General features: G+C 39.1%; 1 protein-coding gene across 1 annotated transcript; it reads right to left on the bottom strand.

The window, feature by feature from the left end:
- Window positions 1–326: 326 nt before the first annotated feature.
- Window positions 327–12,729, bottom strand: LOC139639231 (CD209 antigen-like). The gene is made up of 5 exons (XM_071513311.1): window positions 12,510–12,729; window positions 7,431–7,559; window positions 3,637–3,792; window positions 2,096–2,271; window positions 327–446 (listed from the first exon to the last, which is right to left on the bottom strand). Exons 1-5 carry the CDS (start codon window positions 12,619–12,621, stop codon window positions 327–329), a joined length of 693 nt encoding a protein of 230 aa, XP_071369412.1. The 5' UTR covers window positions 12,622–12,729.
- Between the last annotated feature and the right edge of the window lie 32 nt (window positions 12,730–12,761).

Raw genomic sequence — 12,761 nt, 5'->3', positions numbered from 1 at the left:
TGTGTGTGTGTGTTAAAAGTAGAGAGAGAAAGAGAGTGTGTGTGTTAGTGAGAGACATTCACGGAGAGAGAGAGACATACAAAGAGAGAGAGAGAGAGGGAAGCCAGGAGAGAGAGGCAGGCAGATGAACAGTGATCCAGCTGATTGTGTAACACTGTCCAGATCCTGTTCAACGCCAACAATTTCTTTGTTTTCATCTAAAATAACAGCTACCATCTGCTGACCGGAGCGAGCGGCCAATCGCAGGAGGCTTGGAGCCAGGAGGGGCGAAGTCGCATTTTTGGAGAAGAAATGAGTTCTGTGTTTATCATGTTCAGACTGGGAACCTACCCGCCGACCAGCGGGGTGCCGTCCACCCACTTCCACTCCTCCTCCGTGTGTTCGTCGCTGATCCCGAACCAGTAGGCGTTCCAGTGGCCTCTGGGAAGAAGCTCCCACAGGAACGTCTGACAAGAAACACACACACACACACACACACACACAAAGCATATGTTTAAATCCATTTTATACCATGGTCTGGGTGAATACTTGATTCTGATTGGCTGCAGGGTGTCCATTAATTCCTGATAATGGACACCTACTAAGTAGTTCCAGTGAAACTGTCTGTTCACCGTTCTAAATTAATGTGCTGGCTACGTAGCATCAGCCTGTATCTAATATGAGTAACCATAGCAACAGGGACGCAGTCAAAGCCTCCGTTTACAATTTGTATGTTCGTGAAAATCTTGATATTGATTTGGGGACCATGACATGGCTGGATAGCTAGCTAGTCTTGTTGTTAAACATACTGTCAAATTATATTTACTGTTTGTTATTGACTTTGAATGTTGCTAGCATAACGTTAGCTTTCTGGCTCCTAGCTGAGCCAAAGGGTTCTATGAGCTGAGCGGACTAGAAATATCTCCTGCTGCCAAGTCCTATCTAAGGTTCGTCCTATTTACTGGAGGAGTGAACAACGTTTCCATTGCATAAGAACCTTATGGGATGGTAATGATTGTTCCAGGTATTAGTCAAACCCTCAGGTGTTACCAGGGAAACTGAGTTATGGCTTGTGAAAACTTTAGATTTTGATTACAAAACGCATGAAAATATAAATGGTCTTAATTTTTTTTTCTTTGGCAAGTGACCTTGGTATAAGCGGGATAATGCCCGACGAGGTGTCCATTATCTGGAATTAATGGACTCCGCGGAGTCCATTAATTCCTGATAATGGAAACCTCGAAGGGCATTATCCCTTACATCTTTACAGTCGTGTACCTTTCATGGTTAGACAGACTGTCCTGTAACCCAAAAGTCACAACAGACTGTCCTGAACCCCTGCAGTCACTCTACAGCTAAATCCCTGATACAGACATTGTGGCTCATCCTATCCTGCAAATGACAAACATCTAATTATTTTCCAAACAATAAAATATATGTTCATTTGCTTTTTTTTTGGTCAACTTTTTAAATTCAAGGGATAACCCTATTTACACAACAGACGTTTCCTTATGTTTTCTTTGGGTGTGTGTGGTTAACGTTGTTCTGCAACATCGGCCTTCCCAAACCTTTTACCAAAACTGGTGACTCTGTGGTGAATTTCTTCCTGCTTACTAGACCACTGGGTTTCTTGATAAAAACAAGTCTATTTTCATGCCTGTTGGCATTACAACATGAAGAAATTCTTTCTCTTTTACAGTCCGAGTACAGAAGAGAAACAACAGGACAAGCTCACATAGAAAAAAGTTTAGCATTTGGTTCACAAGCGAACAAAAAAAAATTGAATGGGAATTTATCAAGGTTTAACCAAGTCAGCCCCTTTTTTCCACACACACACACACCTTTTTTTTCCCTCCACCCTCCTTTCTATTCGGCAATTCGGATATTCGTTTATTAGCTTGACATTCAAACTTAAATTTAGGATCCTAATGCTTCAAATGAGTTTTGAACGAGCTACTGTTGAAAACGAGTATTCAAGTGTTTGTTCGGGAATTACAAGTATTCAAAGCCTGTAAAATGGCATTTGGGCCAGCCCTAGTACATTTTATCATTAATATTCAAATGTAAATGAAATGTGACTAATTTGAGTGAAGTGACAGTCGGACCCCTTGTGTACCTGCTCCTCGGCGGTGTGGATGATGGCCAGGTGGCCTCCTTTGCTCTGGCAGAAGCTCTGGCTGTCTTCCCAGTCCCTGGTTTCTCTGGAGATGAAGTAGCAGCTGCTGTTGAACAGGACCCAGTTCTCCGGGCAGACGATGGGGGCCGCCGACGCCGGTTTGACGACCTCAGGAGCTGTGGAGAGAGAGAGAGAGAGAGAGAGACAGAGAGAGAGAGAGAGAGACAGAGAGAGAGAGAGGAGAGAGAGAGAGAGAGAGGAGAGAGAGAGAGAGAGGGAGAGAGAGAGAGGGAGAGAGAGAGAGAGAGAGAGAGGGAGAGAGAGAGAGAGAGGGAGAGAGAGAGAGAGAGATAGAGAGAGAGAGAGGAGAGAGAGAGAGAGAGAGAGAGAGAGAGAGAGAGAGAGAGAGAAGTGATACATAATTAACATGTTAGCATGGTACACACATCCATCTCACACACAAACCCAAACTAGGACTGGGCAATAATTCAATATTATTGTTTATCGTATTGTGACAGAATAATGACATCGAGTTATCATGATACACAATTCTGTCGTCTAAATCAGTGGTTCTCAATGTGGGGTCCGGGGACCACCAGGGGTCCTTGAGGGGGTTCCAGGGGGTCCCCAGCAAATTGATCTATTGTTAAACTTCAGCATTATTTCATTTACAAGAAGTTAACACAACTAGAGAATGTAGAAGAATGACTGTTTTGATCATAATTTCTCTGTTATCTCTCTACAAAATCATATCTGACAATAAAAATATTGTCAGATTTGGGTCCAAGAGACAAAATCTCATCAAATGGGGGTCTGTGGCTCTAATGTGGACTAAATTAGGGTCCTTGATATGAAAAAGGTTGAGAATCACTGGTCTAAACTGATGATAAAAAGCAAACTAATTAAAATCCCTCACAAAATTAAATCAGAAAGTAACTATAGAATATTATTTGAAAATTGGAGTTTATTATGTTATATTACCATGCAGTTCAATGTGATGAACATCAATTTGATTATATAACATGTGATTTTGCGTATGTTAGCGGTTCTCAAAATAATTTCTTATGATTATCACGATATTATTAATTTTGTCCACATCGCCCAGACCTATATCCAAACACACATTTTACTCCGCTACAGTGTGTGACATGTGCTCAGATGTGCATATGTATGTGAGAAGCATGCGCACACACACACACACACACACACACACACACACACAGTCTTACTTATGTCACTTTTGGGGTATTTACATAGACTTACATTCATTTCCTGGAGACTTACCCTAACCATAACCATAACCACTACTTGCCTAAACCTAACCCTAACCCTAACCCTAACTCTAACCCTAACCTAACCCTAACCTTAACCACTGACCCAAAAATCAGCTTTTTACCAATTGGGGACACGGCTTTTGTCCCCAGTTGCACAAGCCGTCCCCGATCAACTGGTCTTAAGTCTGGTGTGTGTCCCTGAAAGTGACTTAAGTCATACCCACACACACACATACACACACACACACTCCACAGGCCTCTCTCTACCTTTAGTGGCGGTCTGGGCGTCCAGCCTGGCCTGCAGCTGGGCCTTCTCCTGCTGCAGCTTGGCGATGGCGGCGGTCAGAGCCGTGACGTTCGCCTCCTGCTTCTGCTTCTGGCTCTGCACCTCTGGACCAGGACCGGGCTGCGGCTGGTTCTTATCTGGGCACAGGTGGACTGACCGATTAACTGGCTGATAGATACACTTTATTATCTAAAAAAAAAATAAATCAATATTCCAGCGCACACCAGGATACTAGGATTGACACTTTTTTATTAACAGATCACATTAAAAACAAAAAGGAGTGAACTACGCGTTTCGCATGTTGCTTCATCAGATTCGCTCTGTGCTTGATTGCCATCAGGTGTGTCTTTAAATAATTAGGTGCCAATTAGTGGAGAATCCAACAGGTTCACATTCCCCAATGCAAATGCGCTTCAAAAAGTCAACAATAATAGGCAATAGCAAATATAATTCTACCCTACAAAATTAGATACAAATATTACATTTCCATTTCCATAAGATAATGAGATACAATTAATGTTAGAGTACAAAATACATAGTCTGGCTATTTCATCTCTGATACTACAGATGATATAGATCCAGAATGCATACATTTCCATAAGATAGAGTGCAAATAAATATATAAAAAATTAATTAATGAAGTAGAAAATTATATATTAGATTGAAGAAGGAGGGTACTATACAAAATACATAATACATTTCACCATGATACATAACAAAAGTCGGAAGAGGTGAATACTATTACAGAGTAGATATTAAATACACCTGTCTTTATTATCTATAGGGACGGGACGATCTGCTTATCTCACGATGCGATTCGATACGCGATATGGGGTTTGCGATTCGATACAACCACGATACGATGTGATAAATAAAAGTTCAGTGACAACAAAGTCTGACTGTGCAGAATTCTGTTTATTTCTGAGACACAAATCTTTCAAAACGTACGGCCCTCCGAAGGGAGGATGAAATAATTCCCCGAGCCAAAGCAGGATTTTAGCCTGCTCTTTTGCAGCCAAAGGCGTATTTCATTTCATTCAAGCCCAAACACTTACGAAACAGAAAATGTGCCTGTATCCCTGTGAAAGCACCATAAGGTTTTGTCATAATATCCCAAAATCCCAAAATCCAGGCTCCCATTCGCTGCCAATGGAACGGATCCAGGATTTATCTGTTGAGGCTTTTGCCTTTCTGTTTTTCTAGCTGAGAAATGTATTCATGTTTACAAGTCAAAACTGAACTTTTCAACATCGTAGGAATGAAATCTCTGAACTCTGTAGGAGGATAGATACTCAGTGTCACAGTAACATCTCAGTGTCTCAGTGTCGTTGTCTCAAAGCTTAAAAGCAGAGAGGCCGAATGAGTTTTGCAATCAGTGCACAATAAAACGTGTCAGGTGGAGGTATTCAAAGTGTTGTGAGAAAGAGCATTAGCCTACTTAAGAAAGCTGTAATTTACACAAAAAAGCTGAAATGTAATCATTGCTGCATTTTGAAAATAAAATACCCATTCTGAAATTGTGCTATACAACAAAAAACAAGAGTATGGTCATTTTGTCATTCCTATACTATCAAATTAGAAATGTGCAGAATGTTGACAACGTGCATTGTTAGAATGTTAAATTATGTGCAGTTTAGCATGTACAGTACATTTAAGTGTGTATGCCCTAACCAGACCATGTCATTTTTTATTTTATTGGTAACACTTTAAAATAAGGGTCACTAAGTTAAGGGTTAGTTAATGCTTACTAAGCATTAACTAACCCTTAATTAACAGTTAACTAATGTGTCTGGTAATCATTTACTAATGGTGTTCATGTTAACTAAGGTATTAATTTATACATTATTTAATAGTCATCTTTATAAACTACTAAATAATGTATAAATTAACACCTTAGTTAACATGAACACCATTAGTAAATTACACATTAGTTAACTGTTAATTAAGGGTTAGGTAATGCTTATTAAGCATTAACTCACCCTTATTAAGCATTAACTAACCATTAACTTAGTGACCCTTATTGTAAAGTGTTACCATTTTATTTATTTATTTTGGGTATATTTTATTTATTTATATTTATATTATATTTATCTATTTATTTATACATTATTTTAGTTTCACAATTACAAAAACATAAAAGACACCAAAACATAAGACATAAGAAATATAATAGATCAGCAGATAAAACCTGACACATCCTAACAGCGTGTGCCTTCTGAGCACAGCAGTTCATCACACTGGGCTTTAAAAGTATATTGGTATGAAATGTTCCAGTTGTGAGTCATAACATAACATGATGTGCCGTTTGATGGATTCTTTCATCCAAAGCACTTCGCAGCACCATGAGTGAACAGAGTTTTTCACTGACACCAGAGGGAATTAAACCCTAACCCCGGCAGTGTTGGTGCCTTGCTCCACCTGCTGAGCTGCACAGCACCAGACCAGCTCACATCAACAGTATAATAATAATAATAATAATAATAATAATAAGTCAACATTTGTGCATCACTGTCGGTGCAAGAAGCCTTGTGAAAACAAAGTGCAAGTTGTTTCCTCATTAATTCCCCTGTGGCTCAGAACTCATCTGGCCACAGTCTGGGCAACAGGCTGAGGGAAAGCAGAACCTCCTGAGTGTGTTTATTTCAACCCCCCCCCCCCCCCCCCCCCCCCCCCCCCCCTCACACACACACACACACACACAGTAGGCACACTTGCAAGAAAACATGCATCATCAGTGTGACACATCTGTGAACTGTCGATTCAGAGTGTTAAAGCACCGCTAAAACCAGTGGATCCTCTTTTACACTAATGTGAAACTATTGATTAGGTAATTATGGACTAAATGTTTTGACGTCACGCCTCACTTTTCACACGGTGCACTGATGAAGAAATCAATGCAGTTGTCTAAATTTACTTTATAGCTTCCTCTGTTTAGTCTCCTGAAATGCTGAAATGCCAAAAAGGAATATTTGAAATTGCTTCCAGATAACATCTGCCACGCAAGAGCTGCCTGTTGTGACGGTGCTAGCAGAGTAGAATAGAGTAGTTTCAATTTAGTTTGGAGTTTAGTTTAGAAACCAAACTCCTTAATTTTATCCCTGAAATGTCCTTAATTTCTCCATTACATAAACATTAATTATCCATTTAAAATAACATAGCTTTAAAAAAGTATGGTTAGTATCTTGTGTTTTTAAGGGATTTATTCATGGGTTGATTCACAGAGACTCTAGTAATTAAGGGATTTTTCATGGAAATTAATGGAAAAGTTCATGTCTCCCTGAATTTTTCATTGAATTAGAAAGTAAGGAGTCAAGTGTTTAAGGAGGTTTCGATGGGATCTCCTCCATTAATAACTCCCTTAATGAATTTTAAGGGGACGTTGCATGAATTAAGGGGTGAATTCATGTAAATTAATGAAAATGTAAGGTTATTTTACAGGATTACTGGTTTGTAGAGTTTACTGATACAAAAAGTCATTGACCAAAGAACTGAAGAAATGTGTGCAGAGGAGGGTGAGAAACCTATAGAGCTTCCAGAATAGAACAGAATAGAATAGAGTAGAACAGAATAGAATAGAGCTGTTACTGGTCCTTTGTATAGTAGAAACTAAGTGAAATAACAGGAGTTGCTGTGTATTTGTATGCAGACTGTCTTGCAAGCCCACATGGTCTGGACACACAAAGTGTGTACCACATTGGTAAAAATATTTATCATGATATATTTCATACAAAATAAGAAAATACTCATCATTAATATCATCAGGTGTTGTACTCACAGTGTGCAGTGACGGCTATGATGGAGATCAGCAGGACGGCACAGAGCGCAGCCAGGCAGAAGGTGGCCGGTCGGTACGGGCCGGGGCCGCCCGGCCTGAGGGCCACCCTGACCGGGGACACTGGGTGGGCTGGGGGAGAGGTACAAATTATTAAAAAGATCCACTAAGTTTTTCAGAGATTGGTCTGTTGGTCAACTGTTAAGTGATGAGAACACAGACACCAAAATCATCCATGTGTCCCTCATAGTTTATGCTAACATGACCTGAATGGATAGAACGGTCCTTCCACTGTTTGTCATGGTTGTTTGTCTAGCACAGTGGTTCCCAACCTTTTTTGGCTCGTGACCCCACTTTGACTTCACAAAACTCTAGTGACCCCAGACATTCAAAACACAGACAATTTTTTGCTAAAATTAATTTGTTTTTGATCATGTAATAGTTTCTAATACTATGTTGCAAGTAAATGTTCATTTTAGACCACATTCAGGCTATTTCATGTATTATGTATTATGTATTATGTATTATATGTCATGTATTATTGTGGATGGCAGCCGGAGGCAGAACAGCCAGGACGAGCTACAGATTAGTGCACAAAGTGAGGATTTTATTTTCCCAGTGCAGGATATGTACAGGTGAGCTTGTATTTACAAGGCTGCAAATTAATGCTGAACAAACAATGACTCAAATTAAATTGCGCACTGTTTATGTTATGTTAGTTCTGAAGCTAAAACTTTAGCATACTGTAGCCTACACTATGTTGAGTGATAGAAGCCAACTAGCATTATCCAAAGTAAGGAGACTGACATTTTAGTGATACAAAGTTGTGAGTGTTTTTTATCATATGGCCTGTAGATTCAGACAAGTGATGATCCACAACATTTTTATAGAAATAAATGTCCATTTTGCTGTTCTCTATCACCAATTGATGCAACACAATGGTGATTCAACATATTGCCAGTTAATGAAAGATTCTCCATTAATCTCAGCATTAATTCTGACTTTAAACTCAGAATTCTGACTTTATGGTCAGAATCTCAGAATTCGGACCGAAATTTCAGAATTCTGACTTTAATCTCGGAATTCTGATTTTAACTTCAGAATTTTGACTTCAACTTCAAAAAAATCTGACTTTAAACTCTCTTCTGAGATTAATCTCAGGGATTAATCTCACGTGTGGCCCTAATCCTCTTCCACAAATCCAGCCCTTGCAGCTTCCAAAACAAAATTTTGTTCCTATTTCTTGACCAATTACTTTTCAATCATGATCATTGCAGGAATACAGAAATATTAGCTACACATGGCTTGTCTTGCCGCTGTGGCTTTGACTCATCTCTGCTTCCTATTGGCTGCTTGTGATGTTGGCAATCTGGGAATTTAAACTCATTCTACTCTTGCGCTCACTGTAAATTGCTCTTGATAAGAATGACAGCTAAATGTCTGAAATATGAAACATGAAAGGTTAGTGGTTTCCTCCCCTTCACTGTTCTGCCAAGACAGAAACTGTCCAGTCAGCTGAAAAAAATTGATATTCCTCTGTTTTCATGTATTACTGCATTAAAGGAACGGAACTAAAACTGCTGCTGTTTAGCAATGACTCAGTTTGAGTCACGTATTGCAATGCAAGAGCTGCTGTGCATGGAGCGTCCGAGTTAAATTACGAAACCAAACTCCTTAATTTTATCCCTGAAATGTCCTTAATTTCTCCATTACATAAACATTATCCATTTAAAATAACATAGCTTTAAAAAAGTAAGGTTAGTATCATGAGTTTTTAAGGGATTTATTCATGGGTTGATTCACAGAGACTAGACTAGTAATTAAGGGATTTTTCATGGAAATTAATGGAAAAGTTCATGTCTCCCTGAATTTTTCACTAAATTAGAAAGTAAGGAGTCACGATTAAGGGAGTGTTTAAGGAGGTTTCGATGGGATCTCCTCCATTAATAACTCCCTTAATTAATTTTAAGGGGATGTTGCATGAATTAAGGGGTGAATTCATGTAAATGAATGTGTTTAGCAATGACTCGGTTTGAGTCACGTATTGAAAGTTTGATTATTTCTTCACCTTGACCTTGCTGAAGAGTTTACATGGCAGTCATGGCCAGGTTTAATGTCACAAGTAAAACAAAATTAAAACATGACGTAGACAGTAATAAAGGCATTTTTCTCTCAACTCAGTGAATACATTTTGTGTTGATGTATTTAATAAAGCTGAAGTAAAGGAAATGCATGGAGGTCTGAGGCCAGATGCGGTCTGATAAAACCCTGGAGGGATTTTAAATCGACTGCGCAAATTTTTATTTTTCCCTTCTTTCTGGCTTTTTTTTCCAACACTGTTTCTCGGTTTATAGCTGAACTGTGCTAAAAAAGGAACTAAACTACAGGTGGCAGCCATTCTTAAATGCTATACAGTAGAAAAAACAAAAACAATATTACATGCAAGAAAACTCTAATATCTCTCAACCAAATAGTTTTCCAAAACAACAGTTTCGCAAATCTGTCAAGCAAAACAATAAATAATAAATAAGAATAAATGTATAATATGTGATGATTTCTCTTATAAACCACTGCTTTAAATGTGTCTTCTGCTGTGAATGCCCTCCAGTCTACACTGTATTGAAATAGAATTGACCATTGTCCAAGTTGTTTTTTGCTGGTTGTAATAAGATGCAATTTCTATCAATTGCACACTCATATAGGCAAATTGTAATTTTTCCAGCAGCATCATAAAAACTGGGCTAGGTGTCGTGTGTCTGATGAAGTGCTGCCATTCCCCTGACCCTCATGGATTTGTTGGAATAAATAATAATAATAATATTAATAATAAAGCCTCTGAAGTGAAAGATATGTTGGTGGGCTCTAGTTGAAGTCTTTAACCTTGGTGTTGATTGATATTTCTAAATTAAAGTTAAATTCACTGGGCACTTTGAAAAAAATCTCACCTGCTCGTAGAAAATTATTGCTGCCATAAAAAAAGGTTATTAAATTATTAGCTTTTTTATGCCCCTGTGCCTGCCAAGTGCTAACATCTTTGTATATATATTATACATTGAATTACTGAGTGATGGCGGCTGTATCAGTGACTTGCTGCAGAGCCTTTGAGTCACTGAAGAATCTCCTCCACTTTATCCCCCACATTTCCTACATGTCTTGTTTACCAGGCGTGATCAAAACTCACAAGACCAGACTCGAGCAAATCAGACATGTCAGAGCAGTTTTGTGATGTGAGAAAATCTGTCCTCACAGTTACACCGCAATTATCAAACATAAAGACAGGAGCGTGTAACATGCGGGTTTGTCCTGAAGCAGAGTTCACCAGGCTGGATGGAGGAAACAGAACTGGTTTAGTCTCACAGCAGCAGGCAGGGAGGGAAAGGAACAGTTTACTTTATAGACATTCACTGATTCTACTGATTGTAGTTATTATCTCTGCCAAGGAGGTTGTGTTTTCACCTGTTAGTTTGTCTGTCTGCCTGTTTGTCAGCAGGATGTCTCAAAAACGTCTGAATGGGTTTCCAAGAAAATTGACAGATCCGCCTTGGGCCAAGAACACTTGATTTTGCTTGTAGCGCCTAATCCAGATCTGGGATTTCCACCGCTAGACAATTATCAATTTTAAACCATAACCATAAAACAAACAGAGATTAATTCCAAATCCTAAGAGGATGTTTGCAGGGTCAAGACATCAATTCAACTAAAAAAAGTAAGTGATACGAATGGTGTGTTCGCAGCAACTGGAGAATAATCTGATTGGTTGAGTTAAACCTCAGTGGGCGGAGCCAAAGAATCACAGTTTTTCTGGCTAAATAACATTCGACTGAAGCCCAGTGAAAAAGACAAGAGGTAAGAGAGGAGGAAGCTAATATTATGAAGCCTGAAAAAATACAATCTATCCATACTAAGTTATTTAGGTTAGCTAGTTAGCTAGCTGACCTTCAAGTTCAAACTAGCCATACTAGCCTACGGTTAGCTAGTTAGCTAGCTGCTGAGCTTCCAACATAATGAATGCCATGGTCATGACTAAAAAAATAAGTTATTGCCATTTATTTATTTTTTATATTTTGACCAGAGATCTTTCTTTGCCATTTAAGTTTGCCAGTTAGCTAACCGGCGCTCTGAAAAACTGTGGTTCTTTGACTCCGCCCACTGAGGTTTAATTCAACCAATCAGATTATTTCTGCATCGAAAACGTCTGTAGAATTGAGACTCCAACCTGCTTCAGACTGGAGGAAAACACTAAACCTGTGGTCGACCTGCGGGTTGACCTCCTGTGGAAGGGAGCAGGAGGAAAGAGTTTCCCTCTTGGGGATCAATGGAGAATCACATGAAGTCTGTTCTCCTTACAGCAAACTGAGTTAACAAACCTTCCTTCCTTCAGTCATCATATCTGTCAGTACAGTACAGATAGTAGGCAAACTCTTTCTGTATTTCACAATCCATTTGCACTGACTAATGTCAACAGCCTGAGCCTCAAGGTAATAATGCCAAAACACTGAGCTGTTTGACAAGATTATCTGAGTAGGCCTATTATAAACAGTCAATCAGTTGTTGGTTAATTGTGAGTAATTTAATCATTCTGCATTTCAAAAAAGAAAAGAAAAGAAAAAGTAGATTGCCATGGACATTTTCTTCCCGTTAGGATTAACCGTTAGGATATTGGGTGTAGTGTAGCCTACAATATACATGTTCATATTTAGCCTAATAATTTATCACAAGTTTGTGATTTCTAATCTGAACCCACCTGCAAAAGCCTCAGTGCATTTCATCAGTCAGTGTTTACCTAATGCTATTTTGCAAGAATGATTGCAGGCCTGAATTTGAGTTTGACCGTTACAGCCCTAAAGACACTAAACTGAATAATAATCCTGTAATAGGAATAGGAATATTATAGTGACACCATAAGAGATAGATAAGTCTAGTACAAACTCACAGACACACTTTAAGTCCCTAAAGAAATATAACAGTGATGTTCTCGGTAGGCGGACTAGAATAAAGTAGGTTAATCAATTGGTTCGTTTTAATTGGTCGTCTAGATTTAATATTACCGAGATGCATCAGAGTTGCTCAATATGTTCTTACCGCTGAGTCCCGCATCTGGTCTGCGGTTCACCTCGTCAAAGTAAGAAACCTCGTCGTCTATCAGTTTGGAGTACATCCCGTCGCAGGCCGCGGACTCCATCCCGGAAGACATTTCACTATAAAACTTATAAGACTGAAAATAAGACCGGACTTCTGCAGCTGGAGGACAGGTTAAGTTTGAACTCTCCTCTGTCCCATGTCCACAGTTTTATACCGTCTCTCTGGTCCCCACACTGCAGTCAAGTCAGACAG

The sequence above is a fragment of the Centroberyx affinis genome, unplaced genomic scaffold (assembly GCF_046629955.1).
Source record: "Centroberyx affinis isolate AG114_WGS23_722 - 3 ecotype Tasmania unplaced genomic scaffold, CSIRO-AGI_Caff_v1 ptg006980l_1, whole genome shotgun sequence".
NCBI classification, from domain to species: Eukaryota; Metazoa; Chordata; class Actinopteri; order Beryciformes; family Berycidae; genus Centroberyx; species Centroberyx affinis.
Note: the sequence above shows the minus strand (reverse complement) of the source record. Positions and strands in the feature narration are given on the sequence as shown.